At 30.9% G+C, this 24929-nt stretch overlaps 1 protein-coding gene across 1 annotated transcript; it reads right to left on the bottom strand.

Moving 5' to 3' along the window:
- Nucleotides 1-5121: 5121 nt before the first annotated feature.
- Ddrgk1 (DDRGK domain containing 1) lies at nucleotides 5122-24783 on the bottom strand. The gene is made up of 8 exons (XM_067269677.1): nucleotides 24588-24783; nucleotides 21436-21564; nucleotides 21249-21358; nucleotides 16523-16624; nucleotides 15345-15467; nucleotides 12428-12466; nucleotides 9370-9426; nucleotides 5122-5756 (listed from the first exon to the last, which is right to left on the bottom strand). The coding sequence occupies exons 1-8, from the start codon at nucleotides 24694-24696 to the stop codon at nucleotides 5547-5549; spliced, it is 879 nt and encodes a 292-aa protein (XP_067125778.1). The 5' UTR covers nucleotides 24697-24783; the 3' UTR covers nucleotides 5122-5546.
- Nucleotides 24784-24929: the final 146 nt, after the last annotated feature.

Genomic DNA, 24929 nt, shown 5'->3' on the forward strand with positions numbered 1-24929 from the left:
AAAAATACAATTAAAAATTGCAACCCGGCATTGTGATGTCACAATAAATAATTGTTCATTTTCTTATCTATACAGGGTATTTGGTAAAAAATGATCCAAAGGAGCACCTAATGAAAAGAGAATGCCATTCAGGACAACATATAAAACAGGGTTTTTCTGTCATTTTTACAATGTTACGTGAAAAAGTTTTGACTGTTGTGCATTAATGCCTTACAGATCTTTTTTCTTTGTTGACAATATGGTAGAAATATATTACATGCAAAAAAAATTTAAATAAATACATTTTATTTCATGCTGTTTTGTTGAAATTAAGGAAAAAGTTAACATAAAATGTAGAAACAGTAACCAATCTACCAAAAAACTTGGTAACATTAATTCCACTAATTCATGCTACTGGATGTAGGAGAATCTGTATTACTCAACATATCCAGGATGTAATATTTGGCTGATCTTGCTCCCTGATAGTCATTTGATACAGTGGAATCTGCTGTTTAAAACTATGAAGAAGGCAAACTTAGATTGGCAGGATAAAAGGATAATTTACCAGTTACACAAGAATGCATGAGGTGATCGGTTAATGAACGTAATCCATTCCAAGACTTTGTTCGTTAACCAATTATCGATTTACAATAGGTTTTTATGGGAATTTGATTAATTCATTCCGGAGACCCCAAAAAATAAAAAAATATATATACTTTCCAAATTCCTACTACATTTATTTATATGTAATAATAAAAATACATATATACACAGTCTTGCATTTTTAATAGTCATGTTTTTTTGTTTGTGGGGGTTAAAGAATCTGTCTAATGTTGATCGCTTTTCTTTCTTCTTCAGGATTTTCTGAAGTAATTAATAGCATTGTAATTGTAGAGATCCCCAAGCCTATTAACCTCAACCTGGTTTGGATGCCATTTTAAGACTGTTGATCTGACATCCCCCACTTCTTCAAAAGATCTTTAATTAATAGCAGATATTGACATTAATCCTCTTTTTCAGAAGAAAACATATCTTGCCAAGTTTCTTGGTGTCCTTCATTCAAGAGTTCTTGGCGTTCTGTCGTCAGATCAGTTTCAGGTTCCATTATGAGCTCTTCGGTGATCTTTATTTCTCAGATGTGATTTTTGTTACTCCTTTAGCTGCTTGAGTCTTCTTAATTATACTGTATCTCAGATAAGATTAAACTGCACCCTACTGTAGACATGTTCAAGCCATACTGCCCAGCAACATCAGACATCTTCTGCCCACTCTCTACCTTTGCTATTATACTCTCACCTTTCGAAAATAAAAACCGATGCAAAACTTAATGAGTGCCCGCCCGACAGTCTCGCGAATACTATAAAAGAATTGTTTCTGTCAGAAAAATAAAAGGCTGGAATTACAAGGAAGTATTTCAAAGTTTGAGGAATACTATCTGATCAGTATATATCGGATTGAGCATTGATGTCGACATCTCCCGCACTCCAAAAAGTTTCAAATTGTTACCTGAAGACAAGGGAAAATCAATCGGTATTTGCTATTTTCGTTGCTTCTTTTTGTTTGTTCAGTGAAGTGTTTGTTATCCGAACATATGTTCATTGTCCGATCATAAAAATCTTACGCGAAAGTGTTCGTTAACCAATCGCCCACTGTATATGATAAATATATGTATATATATAAATTATTTATTTATCTATCAATGGGGTGGAGAGAGAAACAATGATGATGAAGGGTGTAAGGGCTGCCACATTCTCCTTATCTGTTTAATATGTACAATGAAGAGAGTACAAAAAATATAATGAGAAATGGGAAAAAGATTCTGAATTATTCATTGTCACTGTTAGAGAAATGAATCATATGTTTAGTATACTGTATAAGAACTTATATCAATGAGGTTTAAGGATAAATATTAAGAAAACAAAGGTGATAGTGGTAAAAAAGAACAACAGGAAGATAAAAAGGATAGAAAGGTAAAATTTTTTACTTTTTCCATCTCCTGTTTAGGGAGTGAAATTACAGAAGATAACAGATATAACTAGCAGGTAGGCCCGGCATTGCTTGGGCAAAAGTAATGATAGCGAAGATTAAGATTATTACGTTATAGTCAACCTTACCTGTTTTCACAGAATGCAAGAATTGGGTCCCCCTGTTTCCAGACTAATTAGAGAATTTTTAGATGGGTCTAAAAATATGTGATTTCCTGCAAAAACAAAAAAAAACTGCATCTGCGACTTGCATGTCGCTTTCTCTTAACAATTCCATTGTTGATGGAAGTGTTAAGCCTTAATCCTGTCCCTCTCCCCCGTGTGGGAATTTCGAAATATCCTCTTTTAGTGTGCATTCTCGTGATGTACCCTAACTGTGTACCAAATTTCAACTTTCAACTCCTAACCGTTCAGGCTCTGTGCTGATTATTATCATTATCAACTCGTCTCAATTATATATATAGATAAATGCACTAAATACTGGATAATATTCAAAACACTTACACAACCAAAAATCCAGCTCATGAAACATAACTATGGAGAAAAACAAATGTTTTCAATTGTTTTTAGCAATTTTCCTCAAGTTAAAGAACTTATCTGGAAATGAATATCATTACATTCCTTCATACATTCTATTCTGATATATGTTTCTGAATAAATTCTTTAACATGAAAATGTTTTTTTCTCCATAGCTGTGTTTTACAAGCTGCATTTTTGGTTGTGTAAGTTTTGATAATAGATATATATAAAGGAAATTTAAAAAAAAAAGGATAAGATTCATAAAACAAGCTTTCCAAAGCAAAAGAAATATGCTAATGTCAAAACACCTAAGTATGGAAGGAAAGAAGACATTTACTAAGACATTTGTGTGGAGAATTTTGTGTATGGAAATGAATGCTGGATACTAGGAAAGTGTGAGAGCCCAAACCTTACAAAATTTTTGAATAAAATTTTTGTCAAGAAAAAAATTGTTAGAACTTTTCCATGATTATTAAATGCAAAGGATATGATTGTATCTTTCACCCTGGACTCACTTTCTTTTCCAACATGATACATTGAATGTTTCAACAGGAACCTAATGAATAAATCGCTATTGGATGTGGAGATTTACTTTACCAAAAAAAGGCAATAGAAGGAAGAGGGGAGGACCTCCAAATAAAAGGCAAGGTCTGATGACGACAGAGGGTTCGTCCATCATCACCAAAAGTTCACCCTCTTTGGAGTTCTCAGATACCTTACACCTGTCAACCTTACCACACTCGGATACCTTACATGCACGAGTTCTTGGATATCTCCCTCTGAAGACCCTCCTGTCACCAAAATAATCCAAATATCAAGACCTTACCAAACATTAAGAGCCTTCCATCTAACTTCCCAATCATCAAGTTATCGTGCCATCAACCCGATTGGCAAAGAAGAGTATTCTCAGCTTCTAAATAAGGTATTTATCCACCTGCCAATCTCTGTAAACTCTCTCTCATGACTAGGACTTGCAAGGGTAGTTACAATAGCCTTAAATATAATATACTAGCCTTATATAATATACAGAGAGATAGCCAATAGTTATAATATACAATATGATAGCCAATAACTAATGTTCAACCTTTCAATTGTAAATAGTTACATTCAGCTTATTTGTAAATATCCTATGATAAATAAATGGGTATTTTTGTAATTTAGTTGTAGAGTGCACTTCTTTCGCCTAATCCATCTCCATCCCAAATCAGATTGCCTGCTTGCGTAAAAACACATGCAACTGCTCCTGTAAAAACTAACTCAACAGCCATAGAGGTTTCTGTGTGTGTCCTTAAAGACACAGTGGTGTCAGTCCTGACAACTTTGTCATTGCCAATGTGATGTCAACCCTTCAGTCTCATTGCAGAAGCATAGGGGCACTTTGCACATGGTCACAAAAGCAAGAGATGACCCATCTGGAGGCAGCAGAAATGTCGATGTGCAAGAGAGTAAACAAGACAAATGAAACAATTTTGAGGGAAATGGCAGAATAAAAAGTTAATGCAAGAAAAAGAGAAAAATTGATAGGTCCAATAATTTCCTAAAAACTATCCTTGTAAACTAAATTCTTGGAAAGAAAGGAAGACCAAGGAAAAAGTATCTAAAAGAGATCAATGCTTTTATGGGTTTTGAAATTATTATGAATTAAAAAGGATTGCAGTGGACAGAGAGCATTGGTTCAGTGACAAAGTAAAGCTTTTAGTAACAGAGCATGAAATAAAATGTAATTATTTAAATTTTTTTGCCAGTTGTGTTTTTCCAGTTAGTGCAACATACTTCAGAGACATCTGTATTGTCAACAAGAGAAACAATTCCTAATAGAAAAAGTATTCTTAACACATTAATGTGCAATAGTCAAAACAGTCTGCCGAATTATTGGGCTTTGATTAGACTAAGTTAATGATCAAATACAAAGTAACTTATCTAGAGGTAGGCAGTTAAGCAACCATCAAGATAATATTAACTTAGAATTTCTGTATTAAAAGAATCTGTCCAAAGCAGGACTCAAACCCACAACTTCCACTTACCCTGCAGATGTGTAGCCAACTATGCTGCCAAGATCTCTGTTTCCAGAACTATTAATTCAGATGTAATCACACAGGTCATTCATAAATGAATAGTTCAGGAAGTGAAGATCAAAGAGGTCGGATAGTGAAACTGCCATGCATCTGCACAGTAAGCAGAAGTTGCAAGTTCCAGTCCCGTTCTGGTCTAATTCTTTTCCAGAAATTCTAAATTAAAATTATTTTAATTATTAAATTTATCAATAGATGGTAGTTTAACTATCTACTTCTAAACAAATTACATAGTATTTAATTATTAGCTTAGCCTAATCATAATCCAATAATTCAGCAGATTGTCTGACTTTAATCAAAAATCAGGCTTGTGGAATTGTTTATATGCACAGGCATCAGTTGTCAATGTAAAGATGATAGATGATTTCTTCATTTTAATATTTGATAAATTTATTATACCAATTTTATTACACTTATTAGATATTGCATAACAACACAAGAAATAATGTGTTGAAACAGTGAAAAATAGTTTCCTTTTAAAAATAGAAATGAAATTATTATTATTATTACTTAAAGTTACATATTATTATTATAAAATTAAAAACAACGTTCTATAAATAAAAATGTTAATTTGTTTAAAAAACTTTATTTTTTGAGAATAAGTAACAAAGCAGAAGGCTATTCTAAGTTCTGTTTTACATACATCAATTTTTGAAACTTTCTGTCAGTGAATTAACATCTTTAAACTATTTATTATAATTTAATGAAAATTACGTTTCAGTAAAGCAATTATATTTTGTGATTTATACTTTACAGATACATTTTTTTTAGAAATTGAACTTGCAAAATCTTAATACAATATATTCATGAATTCAGTTTTAAAAAGAAATTTTTACAGATTAAAGAAAATAGTTAAATTTTATTTAATATATAAAATTCTCATTCAACTTTCTGTAATAACTTAAACATATATTAAGTATACTTAAATAAAAAAAAGTACTCTAATAAATTTTCATACTTTATAAAACTTTCTATCATAAATAAATCATTTTTATGCTTCACATTTAACATCTGTTTGAAGATTAATGAGATTATTGCTGTGTTCGACGAGTTCATTAATTGACACTCTTCCACGCTGTTTGATGAATTTAGCCACAGCTCCAAGCTCTTCATGGGTTATGTATATAAACTTGCCTCTATCATCTATGACACCGACTAACTGTTCTTGAAGCAGAAGTTCTTGGACTCTGTCGATACAATCCTGAAAATAGATTTTTTTAGAATATAAGAATTTTCATTATTTTATGTATTACAAATAAAACATGTTTGGGTTTCTTCATAAAAATCTTTTGAGATATCAAAAAACAAACACAAGGCCAAAATATCTGAAGTTTGTTTTGTATAAATATACATCCTATTAAAAAACAATCTTATGACTAATTAAAATCATTGCAAACAAAGGTCATTCATGTATTTTTTGTTAGTATGATAATAAAGAAATAAGAATTTAAAAAGATTATATTCAGTGCAAACCAGAAAAAGAATGTTTGTATATCTTTGGATGAAATAAAGATGAATAAAGGAATTAATACTTTTCCCTATCTAGTCTATCAAATACTTTTCAACTGCTGATCTGTGAAAAACAATTGACTATATTGATTGCTGGCACAGTTAATTATGAGTGACATTTAAATAATAAAGTACATACAGCAACTCTACATTATGTGCAATAACTCTAGATAAACATATTGACGGTTCAGTACAATATTATTGTAACTGTCAAAATACCATAAATGAATTTACAATACTCCAGTAATGCAGAAGGTAACCTCTATCTGGAAAAATAACATTTTATATGCTACACTGTGTGAATAGCATAGATAAGTTGAAACTCTATCATGGTAACTACAGATTCAAAGATTTTTCTGTACTAATTGATCATAAGTCATGTACAGTAGCAGAAAAACTGTATTGATAGCCCACGCCTAAGCATTGTAACTGCATTTATGATCCTATTTAACTGAATTATGCTAGAAATAAAAGTATTTTTTGATCAGTTTAGTCTGGACAAACAATTTTATAATGCTTACAAGTAAAAAAATTTTCTAATTTTTGCAATTATTATATAATAAAGTCAGTAAAAACTCAATGTTCCCCTATTATGAAAACATAATTCAATTACATTAACACTACAATTATAGTATAATTGTAGTTATTTTTATGTGTATGCTTTGATTTTTAACAGGTGCTGACTACACCATATTGTGACATATCTTCAGAAAACTAAGCATCTACAATATCACCATTTATAATTTTAGAAAATACAAAGGAGAATGTTATATGTAGCAAGAAGGAATTGGAAGACAAGGCAGTATTGAAGTGTCCAGCTGCATACATAAGTTTCTTGTGAAGCAAAGTATGGAAGGAAAAGGGGAATTTTCATTCTTCTCTATAACTGGTGGTGGGCATAACTGCTTTATTTTCTTTGTGTACCTTTTCTGTGTTGGTGTTTTCAATATTGATGTAATCCGTCATAAATTTTTTGAGAAGGGGCACAATGAAAATAAAGGAAACTGCATGCACAATGTTATTGAGAGAGCCAAAAAAAGGCATGAAAATCTGTGCCAGAAGAGTGCTACATGCAACAGCAGCCAAGCAAAATAGAAAGAGGTACAAGATTCATATGATGTCGCAAGACAACTTTTATGATTTTAAGATGGCATCAGCAACAGCAAAGAATTTAACAAAGGCTGAAAATAGTGAAAAAGTCAGGTGGTTGACATTATTGTGTTGGTGAAGAAAGAGCAGCCATGGATCTGCTCATTCAAGTATGATTATGAGGAACATTTTTAAAGTATTGATCTATTTTACAAATCATAAGGTTGTAGGGTATCAATAGATCATGTTGTCACACTTCAAAGAGTTTACACTAAAGACTTGCCTATTTTGAAAGCCAAATACTCAGATTTGAAGTCCTTTGTAATAAAATATCATTCCTTCAGTTTATCATGAATTTTATCAGAATTTAAAGTGCACAGACTGTAACATGGAAGAGGATGAGTGAGTTCAGATTAGCTTTTTTTATATCCAATGATTTTAAGAATACATATTATTATGATGATTTTATGTCACTATCTTGCACTTCCACATCTAAATCATGTTCAGTTTATGTTACTTAGCCAGAGGGATATGGAGATGATACTGTTAATGTACTTGGAAAGAAATTATTTTTTTATGAAATGTTTTATCATATTTACTCACATAAAGGACGAGGTGTGAATTTAATTATAAAAAAAAAAAAAAATTAGATTTATTAATATAATTCTAATTTTATTTTGTTTAATCACAAGTAAAATATCAAATGCATGTAAAATGCACACATTGTCCCACACAAATTACTAGCATTTTAAACCAAAGAAAAATCTTGTAAAATTAACAATATAATTTATTCATGTAAAGCTGGACAATCGGGAACCTTTTATGCCAATTCTTAACAGTTGAATCCACTCTTTGTTGATTACACTTATGAGTTTCTCCGAATTCTGATTTCTGAATAATTATCTGTTTTCACATGGGAATAGATTAAAACTTATATTGAGCTCCTGTATGATTTTGGAATTTCAATTTGGAATTCAATTCAAAGCCTTTTTCTAATGCTATTCATCTGTACTCCAGACAATACACAACGACTGAAATGACCCAGATAAAATACTTTTGTTTTTAAACCCCAGAGGGTGAGCATTGGGTAAAAAAAAATGCAAATACACAGTTCATAAAAATTATTGCAAAACCATATAGAATCCTTTGCATGTACAGGACAATCTAGGTTTTTGAAGCAGTGAAAAATGAATAAAAACCTTGTCTTATATGCAAGTAAATATAATATACTGTAATTATATGAAGCAATATATTTTGCCATACAAAACTTTTATGTTGGCCATATTCCTATTTTTGTTTCATTGACTTAATAACATTTGCAGATAAAATGTCAGCCTATTATTATCTTAACAGATACTGAAAGAATTTTGGTTCGGTACAATAGAATTATGTATGATGTTAGAACTTGAGTATAGTCACTTTATTGGAACATATTAATCACTGTTACAATCACTGCAGAAAAAGGCATCAGATATCCTGAAGAGCATAAAAAAGCCCATATTACAATATATTCATACATTTTGTATGTGTACATCTAGATTTATAATAATGATCAGAAGTTTTCTTTAACTTCCTGTAAATTTCAAAAAATGCTAGTTGCAATAGTATGAACTGAACCATCAATATAGGCATAATAAATAAGCATAATTCATAATCTACTATATAAAACTGAAAAAATAGTTGGTTTCTGTCATGGTATGCCAAAAACGGTCATTAGGGGCACCCCTAGCTATTATTTAAATTACTTTAACAATATAAATTATTTTATATATTTACAGTATAATATTCAGTATACTATTATTTTTATTTGTAATTTAGTATGCCCCATTGCCTGCATCAGGCCTTTCGACTGGTCACAAATAATTACTGATCCACAATGACAAAAGGTTAAAAAACACTGGTTTATATAACAAGTATTTTTGTTGTGTCTCAAATGTTACAGATGATTGGGAAGAACAGTAGGAAGAGAGATTGTAGATTAGGAAAACTGACTGTAGTAGTAACTGATCAATAGTAAATAAACATTGTAAAAAAAAAGGGCTAAATAGTACAATGAAAAGAAGAAACAATATATACTAATTTCCAGCAATATTAAATATTACTGAAAATTAGTATATGGTTTCTTCTTTTAATTGTATTTCCTGTCCCAGTTTTGTAACTTTTTAGAGGAAATAGTTTTGAATTCCCACCTATTTTTAAAAAGAAAATATTTATACCTGTGTTTTTAATTGAAACTTAGCTGCAAGATCTTCTAAAAGTACAACTTTAGAAGTCTGTAAAGTTTTAAAAGAAATAATAATTATAAAATAATTTTTCCTATTTACATTTAATATAATCAAAGACATATTTTTACACTTTATCAATTAAATTGTAAAAATACATTTAAAACATGAAAATTCTCAATTATATTCACTTAAATTATTATAATTTGTAGTACAGTAGAGACTCGTTAATCGGAACCCCGATAATCGGAATTGCCGGTAATCAGAACGATTTTCAGTCAGACTGTGTCATGCTGAATTGAACGTTTTTGATACTAAATTTACTTCTAAAGTATAATTTTCATGCTTTTATATTCTTCAATATATTTATTTTGTTTGTGCAAAATGCAGAAATAATTTTTAATGATACGATAACCTCGATTATTATTATAAAAATTTTCATTAGGCTTAAAATCAACGAAAATTCAACACGAAGCGACACGCAACGGAGAAAAATTTGAACATCGGACAGGTTAATATATTTATTCGTACATAATCGGTAATTGGAACAAATCACTAATCTGAACATCCCCAGTCCCCAATTGATTCCGATTTTTGGTTCTCTACTGTATTTGCAAATTTGTTCATTTATCATAAACTTTTATTAGGAAAAAAGAAAATAAGTTGGAAACATTTTACTAAATTAATCAATTATTAAAAAACAAAAAATAATTGATAAGTTTTATATTTTATTTAAAAAGGTTTCACATTATAAATTTTCAAATTTTAAATGTTGTTGAACATGCTTACTATAATTATTTAGTAATTTATAAATGCATCCAAATTAATAATTAAAATAACAATAATCAAATGAAATATATATTTAAAATTTTTTTAACAAGAAAATATTCAAATTTTTACTGTACTTAATCATAACAACTTCCATATTAATCATCATGATTTAAAAACTTTGGTTAATGAAAATTTAACTTCAACTTATAAATAAATTATTTATCTATTCATTTTACTATTTTAAAAATATGATTTCATAATCATATCCAATTATTGAAAAGATTAAGAGTATGATTAAATAATACAGGGTTATTCAAAAAAGTTGATCTGATTTCATGTGCTAATTGATTCCTGCCAGATGATTATAACAATATGTCTACATGAAGCAAACTAAAACTTGTAGACAAAGTCTGCAAGTTTTAGTTTGCATCATCTGTGAAATTGTTAGAAATGCAGATCACTGTCAAGAGATGGTCTGCATTGCCAACAATTTCAATGACCTTTCTGTGGCCATCTAATATGACACCTTATGACTTTTTCTTGTACAGTTTTGTTAAAGACACTATATATTCTTTTGATGGCAATGCCTATGCCAACTATCAAACTGAAGCAGAGCATCTGTGTCATCATGGTTTCTGTTACCAGAGACATGTTATATTATGTGGGAGGAGCTGAAATATTGTATTGATGTGTCACATCACTGGTAGTACTTGTATCAAATCACTGTAATACTATGTTTACACAGGAATTAACATTCAATTAAGCCTTTAAACACAATCAACTTTTCTCATTTTAACAAGATAGACTATTGATTAGAATCAACTAACTCTAACAATTGGGACATTTTAATACTTCTTTTTTCAACTGATTTAATCTTTAAAGTGGTTTACTGACATAAGTCACAGCATTAATCCTCTGCTGGAATTAGTAACTGGAAAAATGATGTCATGTTAAACTAAACAAGCTGCATTCTGTATGAACACAGTTTTAACCTGTGTTATAGTTACTCCTAGTTAATTTAATCAGGATAAATCTTACCTTGGTAAAATAGGGCATGAAACAAACTTGGAGAGTTACTCTAATCATCTTTATAGTATATACTGTTAAATCAACAATAGTACTATGTATTGACCATGTAAAACTGGCTCAAACTTTTTGAATAACCAGTAAAATTACATACAAATGTTTATAAAAAACATGAAATTTTCTTCAAGTTTTCAATGATCTTAGAAACTATAGAGTCTTCCAAAAAGAATATTACCAAAGTTTAAATTATTGTAATTATAAAAAGTTAGAAACTCACAATAACCTATTAACTGGAGTGCAAAAGGTCGATATTTGCAAATGTTTTTGAAGCCCCTTCTGGACTCTTCTTCAGGCTTCTTTTTTTATTCCAAACAAGCTGGCCATTCAATACATATTTGAAGCTTAATGGCCAGCTTGTTTGGAATAAAAAAAAGAAGCCTTAGGAAGAGCCCAGAAGGGGCTTTGAAAACATTCACAAATATTAAACTTTTAGACTCCGGTTAATTGGTTATTGTGAGTCACTCCCTTTTTTATATATTCATCACAGTGTGGTGCAGTTAAGTATTGTAATTATATTTATTACTACCTGAGAATATTATAATGTACATTAAAATATTGGAAAACTGTCCAAGTTTCACATTTACCCATTACAATTTCTCAATGTAAGCACCTTGCATCACATGGCACTGTACAACAGATACTCAAATTCTTCCTATATTTGCTATAGCATATCCATTGTCATTGTCACTTCCACAGCAGTCACAATTCTACAGCTCCTGCAGATTACTCATGTTGTACAATGATGAGCAATTCTGGCTTTGCAAACTGCAGAAAACAAAATGCCTTCTCATTGTGGAGTCTCCATTTTCATTTATGGTGCTTCTTACAGGTTGTAGACAAGACAATGAAATGAAGAATGGAGATGGAACTCAGAGAGTTACTCTAGTGATTGGTGTTTCATCACATATTTCTCAGATAATAATTAACATAATTACAGTAATTTAAAATGGTAACATTCATTTTGGAAGACACTGCATTATTTTCTTGAAATGTCATTACTGATATTTTATTTTTCTATTTTTAAAAAAAATCATAACTGAAATCTTTATTACAAATAAAATGAAGAATGTAATTTCTATAAATAAACTTCATATACTAAATATCCAAATTACTCATAGCAATGAAAAAACTTAAAAGTATTCCCAAAAATATAAAATTATTATTAAATACTTTTCATTTGAAAAAAGGAGCTTACCTTTATATAATTAATAAATTCTTGTAATTTATTTTGTGTCTGAAATGAAATAAAAATTTATTATAAACATTTTCTAATATTTCCATATTTTATTTGTTTATATTAAATGGTTATCTATAACTATGATTATATATAATTCTTCTTTCCTCTTCTTTAGTTTTCTGTTAATTATAGCAGGTCCAGTGAGCACCACCTCTTTTTCCATATTATTCTATCCTATGCTCTTGTCTTTAGCTCCTTATAATTATCCTCTTTTAAGTCATCCACCATTTTAATTCTCCTTCTCCCTTGTTTCTTTCCTCCTGCAACCATACCTTCCATAACATCATTCCATAAGCCTTTCTCTCAAATCATGTGTGCCATCCAATTAGCTTTTTGCCTCTTTATTGTCTCTAATATGCTCATTTTTTCACTTGCTCTTCTTAGGACTTCCTCACTTCTCACCTTATTGCTCTATCTGACTTTATTCTTCTCCACAGCCACATCTCCAGGTCTCTATTCTCCTAATGTTGTATTGTCTCAATCTACTGTACAAGTTAAGCATCATAGAGAAAAACTCCAGATGTAGCATTTGACCATTCTTTTTCTCAATTCTAATTTCAGAAGCCCACACAAAATTGTTTTCTTTTTGCTAAATGCTTCTTTTGCCAAGAATCAACAGCTGAATTGATATATAATTCTTGTATTACATTATTAAGATCAGTAAAATATAAAAAGTGAATAAAGAAAAATTGAAGGCTTGCACTGAATAACATTGCAACCACCAAAGTAATGGGTCTAGAAAAACACAGAAGAAACTGGAAAATCCTTAAATTGCACTGGAGCACTTGAAACAATGACTGATTTCAGTATAAAGGGGATTTCAGTTAAATATACCTTTAACAACACTTCTGCAAAAAGTTGGGTCAAAACTGCTAAATACTTTATAAAACAATGATAAAGCATTCTGTGTAATGGAAATTTTTCCACATGATGTTTTAAAAGTTTAATATATTTTGATTTCAAAGTGAGGTTCTGCCTTTAAAGTATATATTTCTGTTATAACGAACGTTCTTATTTCTTATTTATGACACATCATTTTATAACCTACCTATTTTGGGGCACTTAACAAAAAAAAGGTGTGCTTATGGAAGAATGTTGCTTGTGACATAATAGATCTCTCTAGCCAAACATAAAAATATCTTTAATGAAAGCACAGATTATCAAACTGAAAGCTATGGTTTATTTGGATGTAGTCAGTATTATTAATTTTGTCATTAGATTAAAGATCTGTAAAAGTCTGCATTTTCTAGACATGTAACTTGCACATAGACAGTACAGGTCTGTCCTTCTTAGCACTTTTTATTGGGAATGGCCTACTATATGCAGATAGTAGTTGGATTGCTGTAATGGCCTCTTTAGGCTATTAAAGCAATTCAGAACTCCCTTGTGTGCACAACTTCTTGTTGACAGCTGTAAGGAAAATGCATCTCATGGCTGTAAATCATCAAGGGAGTGTCTTATTCTAATGACAGTAGGGTCATTGAACGTAATCTGAACCCAGATTACCAAGGTAATTTTCAGACACTTTGGCCTCACAAAAAAAGCTTTCTAAAATACTAAGGTCTTTTATGTCCACCATTACATGCTCTATGATACAAAATTTGCAGCATGGCACATGCAACGGTCCTTCACTCAGATCACTTGGGGGTTTTATGGCTGGTTTAATTTGTCCACTGCATGTTGAATATTCATTTCCTGACTCCCTCTGCATTTTCTATTTCTTATGATTCCAATTTAAAAGTTCATGATACCTTCTCTCTCCTAAATTTTGCATTTGCAGCTCCTAAGAGGTAAGAGTGAACACCTGATCATTTGCCATTTTGTATGCATGTGCAATGTTTTCCATGCAGTTGATAAGTTGGAAGCATTTTTCACAGTAACCAGTTTGGATCTTTTTAATAGTATCTGTACTATTAAAAAGTAAAAAACTTATATGGTATCTTTACTACTAAAGATACTATTCAGTGCATCATTTTGCAGTGCACAATTTATTATAAAAATCTCAATTTGGCTATTTTGGTACTTGCAATATCATTCAATTAAATGGTTATTCACTCTTTCAGGAAATATGGTATTTGGATAAACACTTTTCATTAGAAAAAAAATTAAAATTAAATACATTTTTTTAATTCTTTCAATATCTATTTATGTTGAATAAAAAGTTTATGTAAAGTAAATAATATGCATATACATGGTGCATAGTAAAGTCTTTATGCACTGACATGTCAGCAACACACAATGTATGATACACTGTAACAAATGTAGCAGAAAGACAAAGAAAAATGAGAAATGTATATGTTATAAACAAGCATGAATGAGAACACATGACTGAACACATGAGAAATACATATTTTATTGTCTGTGCTCTATGTATCTGTGTGACTAGAAAATGTGAAATGCACATTAGCATTTCATGCTTTCTAGTCATTCATGCTGGGTATCCTTTCATACTAAATCAGTCATGCTATACAGGTGTGTAACTGATTTTTTCTGTATCATGCATTGTTTGAAGATAGGAGCACTAAATTCTAAATTTTACTTCTAGGGGTGCTTTAAGTGGTCTATTGTAGTGCACAGTCGTTTTACTATAACCATAAATGTTATGTTCATAATTGTTGCTATCTATGTTTGTCGGTTACATGGGTGTATAAAGACTTTACTAGCATCCTGTATAATGACCAAAATATATTTTGAATTTAAAAAAATACATTTAACTATACTGTATATGCCAGTCTTGACAATAATTCTGAATTTTTCCTGAATGACAATATCACCAAAAAAAAAAAGTTTGTGAAAACCCAAAAATTCAAGCAATTATGCTGCTATGTAACTATAAAAATTTATATGTTGATTATTTGAAAAAGATTATAATTACTGCTTGCTCATCAATATCTCCTTCACAGCCTTCTTCTTCTACAAGAAAACTCTCTTTCAATTTTAAATATTCTTCCAATTCCTGCTGCTCTTTTTCTTTTTTAAGTCTTTTTTCTTCTTCTTCCTTTAATAATTTTAAATATCATCAGTAATTTTATATTAAATCATATGTAAATGATATTATTTAACAAATTTACGGAATTTAAAATAATTTTATTTGTTTAAACTTTAGTCAATAATTCATGTAATAAAATTTTTAAAAAATACTCTTAAAATAAATCTAATTTTTAAATTAATTTTCTGATTAAGCATATTATAAAAGAGATATGTAACAAAATTTAAATATAGAAATGCCATTTACTTAACTTGTTTGGACAAAATATTATCATCCAATCTCAGACACAGTAAACTTTTAATTTGTATATTTAACATATATAATTAATAATAATTTATTAAAATACATATTTAAAAGATATATATATATATATATATCTTTTAGATATATATATATATATATCTATATATATATATCTATATATATATAGATATATATATAATTTAAACACTTAGATCAGTGTTTCCCAACCTTTTTTGTGCTATGCCCCACCTAAGCCTTTCTAAAATTCTTATGCCCCCCAACGTTGAGGTCTTTTGGAAGGTCTCTCATTGTCGTGTTCGTTGAAGTTTTTCTTGCACTTAATTGCCACACTGTTTTATTGTAACCGCGATAAAACCCAATCCTTTCATCATAGTCTTTTGCACTTTCCAGTCATTGCCAAACACAACCTGGAACACCACAACTCACGTCTGCCCACCTCGAGGTCTGGGCAAAGAATGCCCTTTCTCCTCTTTCACCGGCCTCAGGGCCTTGTTCACTCTTTGTTCTCGGTGGTTCCCAGAATTGTTAATCCCACCCCAAGGGAAAAGGGTTATAAAGGGAAGTTCTAGAAGGAAAGGGAAACAAAGAGCAAAGAAAATTAAAACTAACTTAAATCAATATTTACAATAAATATGGCATACAGCGGCTATACGGTTAACTTAAACTCTGGATGAGTCCATTTTCGAATTGCCCCCCTTAACAATCAAATTGCCCCTCTGTGGGGCGTGGGCCCCATGTTGGGAAACACTGACTTAGATCATTTATTTTTTTCAAAAAATGTATTTAAAAATCAATTTTACCTGTCTTGCTTCTTCTTCTTTTCTTTTCTCATCTTCTACTCTTCTTTGTTCATCTAATAAAGCTTGTCTACGTTTTCTTTCTTCACGTTCTTCTAAATCTCTCTAAAAGATTATAAAGATTTACATGTTTTAATTTTTTACAATGTTGAAAATTTGTCAAGTATTATTATTATTTTTCATTTAATTAATACAATATATAATTTTTAGATTATCATAAATATGTGTATATAATTTACATTTCATGTTCTATATACACTGGACGACAAAAAAAAACCGCACCATGAAGGACTTGTTGGATTTGAATAAAAATTGGTATGTGACATCGTCATAGCTAGACAGGTATATGATTGCAACCATAAAGCAAAAACATACTTTATTGTGCAGTAATGTTCAATACAGTGCAGGCACTAATATCCCATTGGGCTGCCTCTAGCGCGGATACAAGCTGTGATATGCCTTGGCTTGGAGGCATAAAGGTTGTGTATAATGTTCTGTGGCATATCTGTCCACGCGTGATGCAACTGAGACTCAAGATGCGTCAGATCCTGCGGCTGTCGCAGCTGGCGTCCCAGGTAGTCCCATACATGTTTGATTAACGATAAATCTGGAGACCGTGCAGGCCAAGGAAGTGTGCAATGTTATGTAGGCATGCTTGGGAGACTGCTGCGGTGTGTAGCAGGGCATTATCCTGCTGGAATATGCCTGTCGGAAGCCCTGCCATGAGGGGCAACACATGTTGCCAGAGAATGTATTGCACATATCGTTGGGCTGTGAGGGTAGTACGCATGACAACTAGAGGTGTCCTACTGTCATATGTTGCAGCTCCCCACACCATAACACTGGGGGTTGGGCCCGTGTGCCGCTCTACAGTATAAGCTGGGTTGACACCTTGACCAGCGGGTCACCATACCCTCACATGGCCATCGTGAGCCCCCAAACAAAAGCGGGATTCGTCGCTGAAGACAATACGCTGCCGGTTGGTAGCTGTCCATGATTGTCATGCAAGACACCACTGCAGACGGAGGTGTTGGTGGGTGGCTGTTAATGGTAGAACACATACTGGGCATTGGGAGACCAATCCGCCTTCTACTAAGTGCCTGGAAATGGTGCAGCTGGATACACGGTTCCGTAACGCAGGTGCTACTGCTGCATGAATGGTAGATGACGAAGCTGTAGGCGCTGTCCGTGCTTGACGTACAATGAGACGATCCTCCCGCCTGGTGGTCTGTTGATAGCGTCCGGAGCCTGTTTGCCATTCATGTGTACCCCTACGTACCCACTGCTCATAACACATCCTAACAGTTCCATCAGAACGGTTCAGATGATGGCCAATCTGGCGGTATGACAATCCTCCTTCTCTCAATCCAACGATGTGACCTCTCTCAAACTCACTTAACTGAGTGTAAGGCCGTCGAATGTGTCGTAGAGGCATGTCTATCACTCAACGAAGTCACAACCATCAACACAAGCGCAGGACATATGCACAAGTCATCACAGCGTGCACCTTTATACCAGACAGAGGAAGCACTTTTCTACCCTCTGGTGGTGATACAACACAAGAACCTGATCCCAAAAGCTAATCATTTACATATCTAGCTATGATGATGCAACATACTAACTTTTATTCAAATCCAACAAGTCCTTCATGGTGCATTATTTTTTTTGTCGTCCAGTGTATATAGAAGAGTTAAGTTAACCACCTGTTTAGTCCCAGGTCAAAAAGGTTAAAGACAAAAGAGTCACTCAAATTGTGAATTGATCCCTGGACAATCAAGGATCCTGCTCATTCACAGAAGAGATTTCACATTATTTGCCATGAGACTGGTGTAGACACACTGACTATGATTTCAATCTCAATTCAAAAGTCATTGTAGTATTTACATATAAATATATACATTAATTTTGAATATGATAATTAATTATAAAGTAAATTTTTAAAATTTTATTATTTAAAGACAAATAGTATGTAATTGAATTTGCATGAGCTCCTCAGAGCTTATTTGAAAGAATATAGCTACACCGTTTCGAACGCGGGCAAACTCGTCTCTAAATTACAAGGCATTGCTTTAACCGGGCAAGAATTTATCACAGTGCTGGACTATGAAGCTATGTATCTGTCCATTAAATTGGAACCGTGCTTCTGTGCCCTTAGAGACTTCCTCTTCCAAGCTGTTCCGCCCGGACCTAAGCACCACAAGCAGATTTTGGAGCTGGCCCACCTAGTATGCTACACCTCCTTTTTCACCTTCAACCAGCAAGTCTACCTTCAAAGGAGAGGGGTCCCAATGAGTAGCCCCCTGTCTGGAGACCTCTGTGAATTAGTGGTTAGAAAATTAGATAGCGAAGTCCTACAAACCTTCAACGCAGAAATCGTACTCTACACGCGGTATGTTGATGATATTCTTATTATTTGGAGATCCGAACCGGACGTTGGTAAGCTGCTGCAGACTGTTAATAATTGAATTTACAATTCAAATCATGTGATTTTTTAAAATACAAATATTGAAGTGAACTCACTCAGCAATATGTAAATCAGAAAAAAACCAAACACCTTAAGTTGCTGAGAAAAAATTTAATAAATAACGTAACAAACGTTTTCAGCCAAACCTGTTGGCCATCATCAGGTTAAACATATTCGAATGCAAACAAAATGGAACAAAAATTTAAATACAAATAAAATAACGGATGAAATATACATATAATAAAGTAAAAAATAATTATAAATAACAAAGAAATATATATATATATATATAAAAATATGTATAGGTTAAATAAATAAATATTAAGCCATTACATAATAATAAATTACATGAAATTCTAATAAATGCAAAATATGCAATGATAATGAAATCAAGGCATTAAATTAAGAACTCTCAAATCTTTTAATTAAATATTTCCAGGCTGAAGGCAACCCTTCAGCATCTCTGGCATTAATGCAGGTATTATGCAATCTGCTCTTAAATATTTCAATTTTTTTGGTGCTAAATGCTAAAGTCAGTGAGTGTACAGGTTCAGCAAATTCACAAAGTTCACATATGACAGAAGGAAAGAAGCTATCATGAAGGAAATCTCAGCCCACAAAAATTCCAAATTAATTTTCAAGAGAGCTCCCAACCTGTACAAATTATTAAGGAACGACAAAGACAGCATTGATAAAGAAAGAATGGCTGAAGTGTACAAAATTCCTTATGAAAACCAAGAACTAGGCATTAATAAAAACTACATTGGTGTCACTAATAGAAACTTAGGGATTAGATTGAGGAAACACAAGTACAACATCAGCAAAAGATCTAACGCCACAATTCTATCTCAGATGGCGCAGGTTGAAGGCTCAGTAGTCAAATGGGGCGAAGCAGGCATTATTAAACCTGTACATTCATCGACTTTAGCGTTTAGCGCCGAAAAAATTGAAATATTTAAGAGCGGATTGCATAATACCTGCATTAATGCCAGGGATGCTGAAGGGTTGCCTTCAGCCTGGAAATATTTAATTAAAAGATTTGAGAGCTCTTAATTTAATGCCTTGATTTTGTTTTCATTGCATATCTTGCATTTATTAGACTTTCATGTAATTTATTATTATGTAATGGCTTAATATTTATTTATTTAGCCTATACATATTTTTTTTTATATATATATTTCTTTGTTATTTATAATTACTTTTTACTTTATTATATGTATATTTCATCCGTTATTTTATTTGTATTTAAATTTTTGTTCCATTTTGTTTGCATTCGAATATGTTTAACCTGATGATGGCCAACAGGTTTGGCTGAAAACGTTTGTTACGTTATTTATTAAATTTTTTCTCAGCAACTTAAGGTGTTTGGTTTTTTCTGATTTAAAATACAAATATTCAAACTTATAACAATGTTTACATTATGCTGTCACAACATTTGTGAGAAGCTTCTAAGATTTTCCTATAATTATCCATTGTCTAAAAATTTACTATTGTTTTCATGATTATTAACATATACCGTATTTTACGGACTATAAGACGCTAGGGACTATAAGACGTACCTTAATTTTTAAGCAATTAAAAAAAAAAAAATACCTATAAGACGCTATGGACTATAAGACACACCTGAATTTTGGAGGCAATTTTTCGAAAAAAAAAGTGCGTCTTATAGTCCGTAAAATACGGTAATAATAAAATCATATTGATGAAATTATCAATTAAACTTTATTTAAAAAATACAAAAATAAATAAATGAACTTTGACACCAAAAGAAAATATTGTCTAGGAAATTTTCAATTTTGTAAAAATAAAACTCAGTTAAATAGTTTTGCATGTACTTTTTGCATAATTTTATTTATTTTTAAATAAATATTTGTCCTATTTACTAAATTATGAAAATAAAAACAGAAAATAACAACATTAAGCATAAAAAATTTTCAACATAGATTTGGATAATTTACATCAAATATGACTATTTACAACTATGAGAAATTTTTTAAGATTTTAAGATATTTCTGAGTAACAGAAGATATATTTATCAAAAATATTTCAAGTTTTATTATACAATCATTCTTAGAATGTTGATTTATAAATTGCTATTTTATTTTAATAAACTTGTATATAAAAATTTTGTTGTATAATTAAACTAATTGTATTAAAATCATTTAAATACTTATTTTGATTTGGAAATTTAATTTCTTTGTTATATACTTTTCAAATTAATAATAAATATAATTATACTTTTAAAAAGTTCTTTTAAATATCTACCTCTCTTTGTGCTCTTTTTTCAGCTTTCATTTCTAACTTTTTTCTTTTTTTAGCACCAATTTTACCATCAGGTAATGCTATTTCTTCTGCAAGTGGATCATTTTCTTCATCTGAAATATTAAAATTTTACAAAAACTGTTTAAGAATAATATATTTAACATTTATATTTATAAAAATATATGTAAACCTTCTTCTTCTTCAAGTTGTCTTGCAGCAGCTGCTCTCATTCTTGCTCTAACATTTCTACCAGCACGCCTTTGTCCTCCTCCATCTTCACGATTAATTGGTACAGCTCGAAGCCTCTGTTCATCATTTTCTATTAACGATCACTTAATTTTAATAAATTCTCTATTTATACTACAAAATGTTAATTATTGTAATTTTACGCAGATAACCAGCAGCGGCATTTAATCCACATGGCACATACACCCACAGAAAATTGCTACAACAGAAATAAAACCTTTGCACTTTTGGTTACATCAATATTCTTGCAAATATCATGTAATTTATAATGCATCAAATGATGCTAATAATGTATATATAATATAATAAAAAAAATTGATTATAAAAACTAAAAATAAATAATTGCTAAAAATATATTTTTAACAAATACATGTTTTCCAAATGCAAAATATTGTGTGATGACAACTAACTATGCACCTTCTAACTAACAAAATACAGAGTTAAACTTAATCTATTTGGTGAAGCTACTTAAAATGAAGCATTGTAAACTAGAGGCTTACAAGAAATATTTTTTTTATTTCAAACTCTGCAAGCTAATTAAACAATTCCTGATATATCAACTATGACCTTTAATTCCCCAGTCAACTGCTTTGTTTTGCTTTATTTCATTTTTTCAAATGCTGACATCATCACCATAATTTTTTGTGTCTAAGCTTTATCCACAATCTAAGAGGTGTTTGTAGACTGCAAAATAATGTTTGAAAACCATCAAATGCTTTAATGTACATGCATTTTTGTTTTGACTGGGAATGAATATGCATCATGTTGAGAAGATACAAGTGTGATAAGATACAGCTATAAGAGAAATTAATGGAAATAAACATGGAATTTGAAAAAGCTGAAAAAATAGGTGCTGACTGGGGAATGAAAGATATCATTTGGTAAGTCAGGAATTTAATTAGCAGAGTTTGTTTTTTGCAAGCATTCAGATTATGCATTTTAATAGACTAGGCAATTATTATCTATTACTGATCACTTGATGCATTATAATTACTCAGATAAATATCCAACAGTTCTTCTATCCAACATTATCAATTAGAAACAGTCATATAACAGTTCTCTTAAAAATCAACAGAAAATGCTTTTATGTATTCCTATTAGTGTAAGTTTTATCTGAAATTAAGATTAAATCACTCATTAACTTTATTTAATATATCATCAGAGGAGTCCTGTATAACTATAACACAGTAAAACTTGTGTAAACTGAAAACTGAATTATTTTTTCCATTTTGAACAAGTTTTAGTTTTTTTTTGTTTTATGTTTAAACTATACCAGATAAATGTCACATTTAAATTCATTTTTCATAGTAAAATAACTTTAACACATTAAAAAAATTTTTACAAGCTTTAATCTGGAGTGATTCAAACTAAAGATTGGAGTATTTGAATAAAAGAATTGAAAATTATTTGATTAAAAAAGTTCTCATTGTTTCCAAGAATTTGCACTAGATATTCAAAAAGTTCTCAGTTTTAGGAGCTTATACAACAGCAAACAAGACAATTTGAGTATCAAGAACTAGAGTCTCGCTCTGCCGTTGGAAATTCTAATTGCATTAGAGTAATACAGAAACCAAATTATTCTGCAATCTGACTTCCTATGGAATTTTAATACTCTAATTAATTGCTTACTTCAATCTCTATAATTATGAAAATGTTAATCAATTCCCAAACTCATACAGTAATACCTCGACTTAAGCTACCCCGACTTACGCGAACCCGGAGTTACGCGATTTTTAAATCTCGACGATTCGTCTTTTGTTTGAGCAGCACGCAACTCTTGATTACTCACGCCCCCCCCACACTATTGCTCAGCTTATACGTTCGGACATGTCGTGCGGAATCGACGCATAGCTACAATTTATTTTGTGTTATTTATTTCTGTGTTTGTTATATCTATGGAGACTTAAGAGACTCTACTATGTCATCCAAATGAAGTGGAACTGATTCTTCTGCACCAAACAAGAAAAGAAAAACTATCTTTGGAATGTAAAGATAACATTATCAAAGACTTTGATACAAAAATGAAAAGAGGTTACAAATTTTAGAAAATAGACTCCAACACAGAGTGCATTTCTTCAACAAAACGAGAAATAAAAAAATTATTAGTATGCTATGAGGAAATTTTGCAAGAGAGAAAAAAATTTTTTGAGCCATCAGACGAATTTGTTAGATTTTATGAAGCCTTCTACATCAAAATAACTTTGGTTTATGATTTTAATAATATAATTTGTTATACATGTGTATTATCTAAGATTTTATTAAACATTTTTCCTAAATTATTGTTTTCTTTAGTCTCCGGCCCCAATTAAAAATAATTTGTATGTATTTATATGCGAAATTATACCCTGACTTACGCAGTTATCACTCAGTCCCACCTATCACGTAAGTTTGGGGTATTACTGTACTAGATAGTTACTAATCATTTCACACAAGGCAAATTGGCAGTACTGCATTACCTTATTTTCATTGTTTTCACAAATCAAATTCATTGTTTTCAAGAGTTTGGCTCTCAGAAACTCAATTGATTCTTGAAAGTTCTCGAGTCTTAACGGTATCGAGTAATCTGCCTAATTAATTCCAATAAAGATTTCGTGTCTGTACATCACTCGCCATGTGACTTTCATTTCTCTGATAAAGTTGAAAATCATTCTTGGAATACAGTACATCATGCTCTGCGACAACCGTTATACCCAGAAGCAATTTTACTTTTTTGTCTCCAAGTGGAATCTTAGTTTCCACTTTATCCAGATTATCTTCTACCCAAAAACCTCTTCCGTTTCTGCATTGGACAGGTTTTTGTCTTATAGTTAAGTTTAACATAGAAAATCGTTCCTCTACCAAGATTTTTTCCTTTTAGGAAGGTTTCCGTCTTAGGTTTATTGCTGTATATATATGAAAACAATATTTGGAGATAGTAATTTTGACTACTTTTATGAAATAAGACCATCATTACATATAATTTGATACTGTGAATCAAATGAATACAATATTATAATTAACTTTAGTAGAAGTTACTATTAGGTACTTTGTGCATGTATACATTATGAGTAAATGATCTAAAAGTAAACTGTACCGTACATTTATACATTAACCTACCTGGAACATATGTTGACGAAGATTTTTGTAAATTTCTCAATAATAACGCTATAATCAATACAATAATCACAGCCGAAATACAAGCAGATAATATTAAGGCAGCCTCCATTTTAAAAGTAAATAACAAATCTCGAATAATTTCAGATTTTTAAAAATAAATTGATAACGCGTTTAAAGATCTGCCATTTAATGACAGTAAACCCCCTCTAGTGACATAAAACAATAATTTTAAAATATAAATATCAGTTTAAAAAAATATAAAATAACGTTTATAAATAAAATAAATTACAAATTAATTAAAATGTATCTGATTGCTATTAAATTTTAATCTCGACATTAATT

This window comes from Centruroides vittatus, unplaced genomic scaffold, assembly GCF_030686945.1.
Source record: "Centruroides vittatus isolate TY-2023 unplaced genomic scaffold, ASM3068694v2 contig_355, whole genome shotgun sequence".
Lineage (NCBI taxonomy): Eukaryota > Metazoa > Arthropoda > Arachnida > Scorpiones > Buthidae > Centruroides > Centruroides vittatus.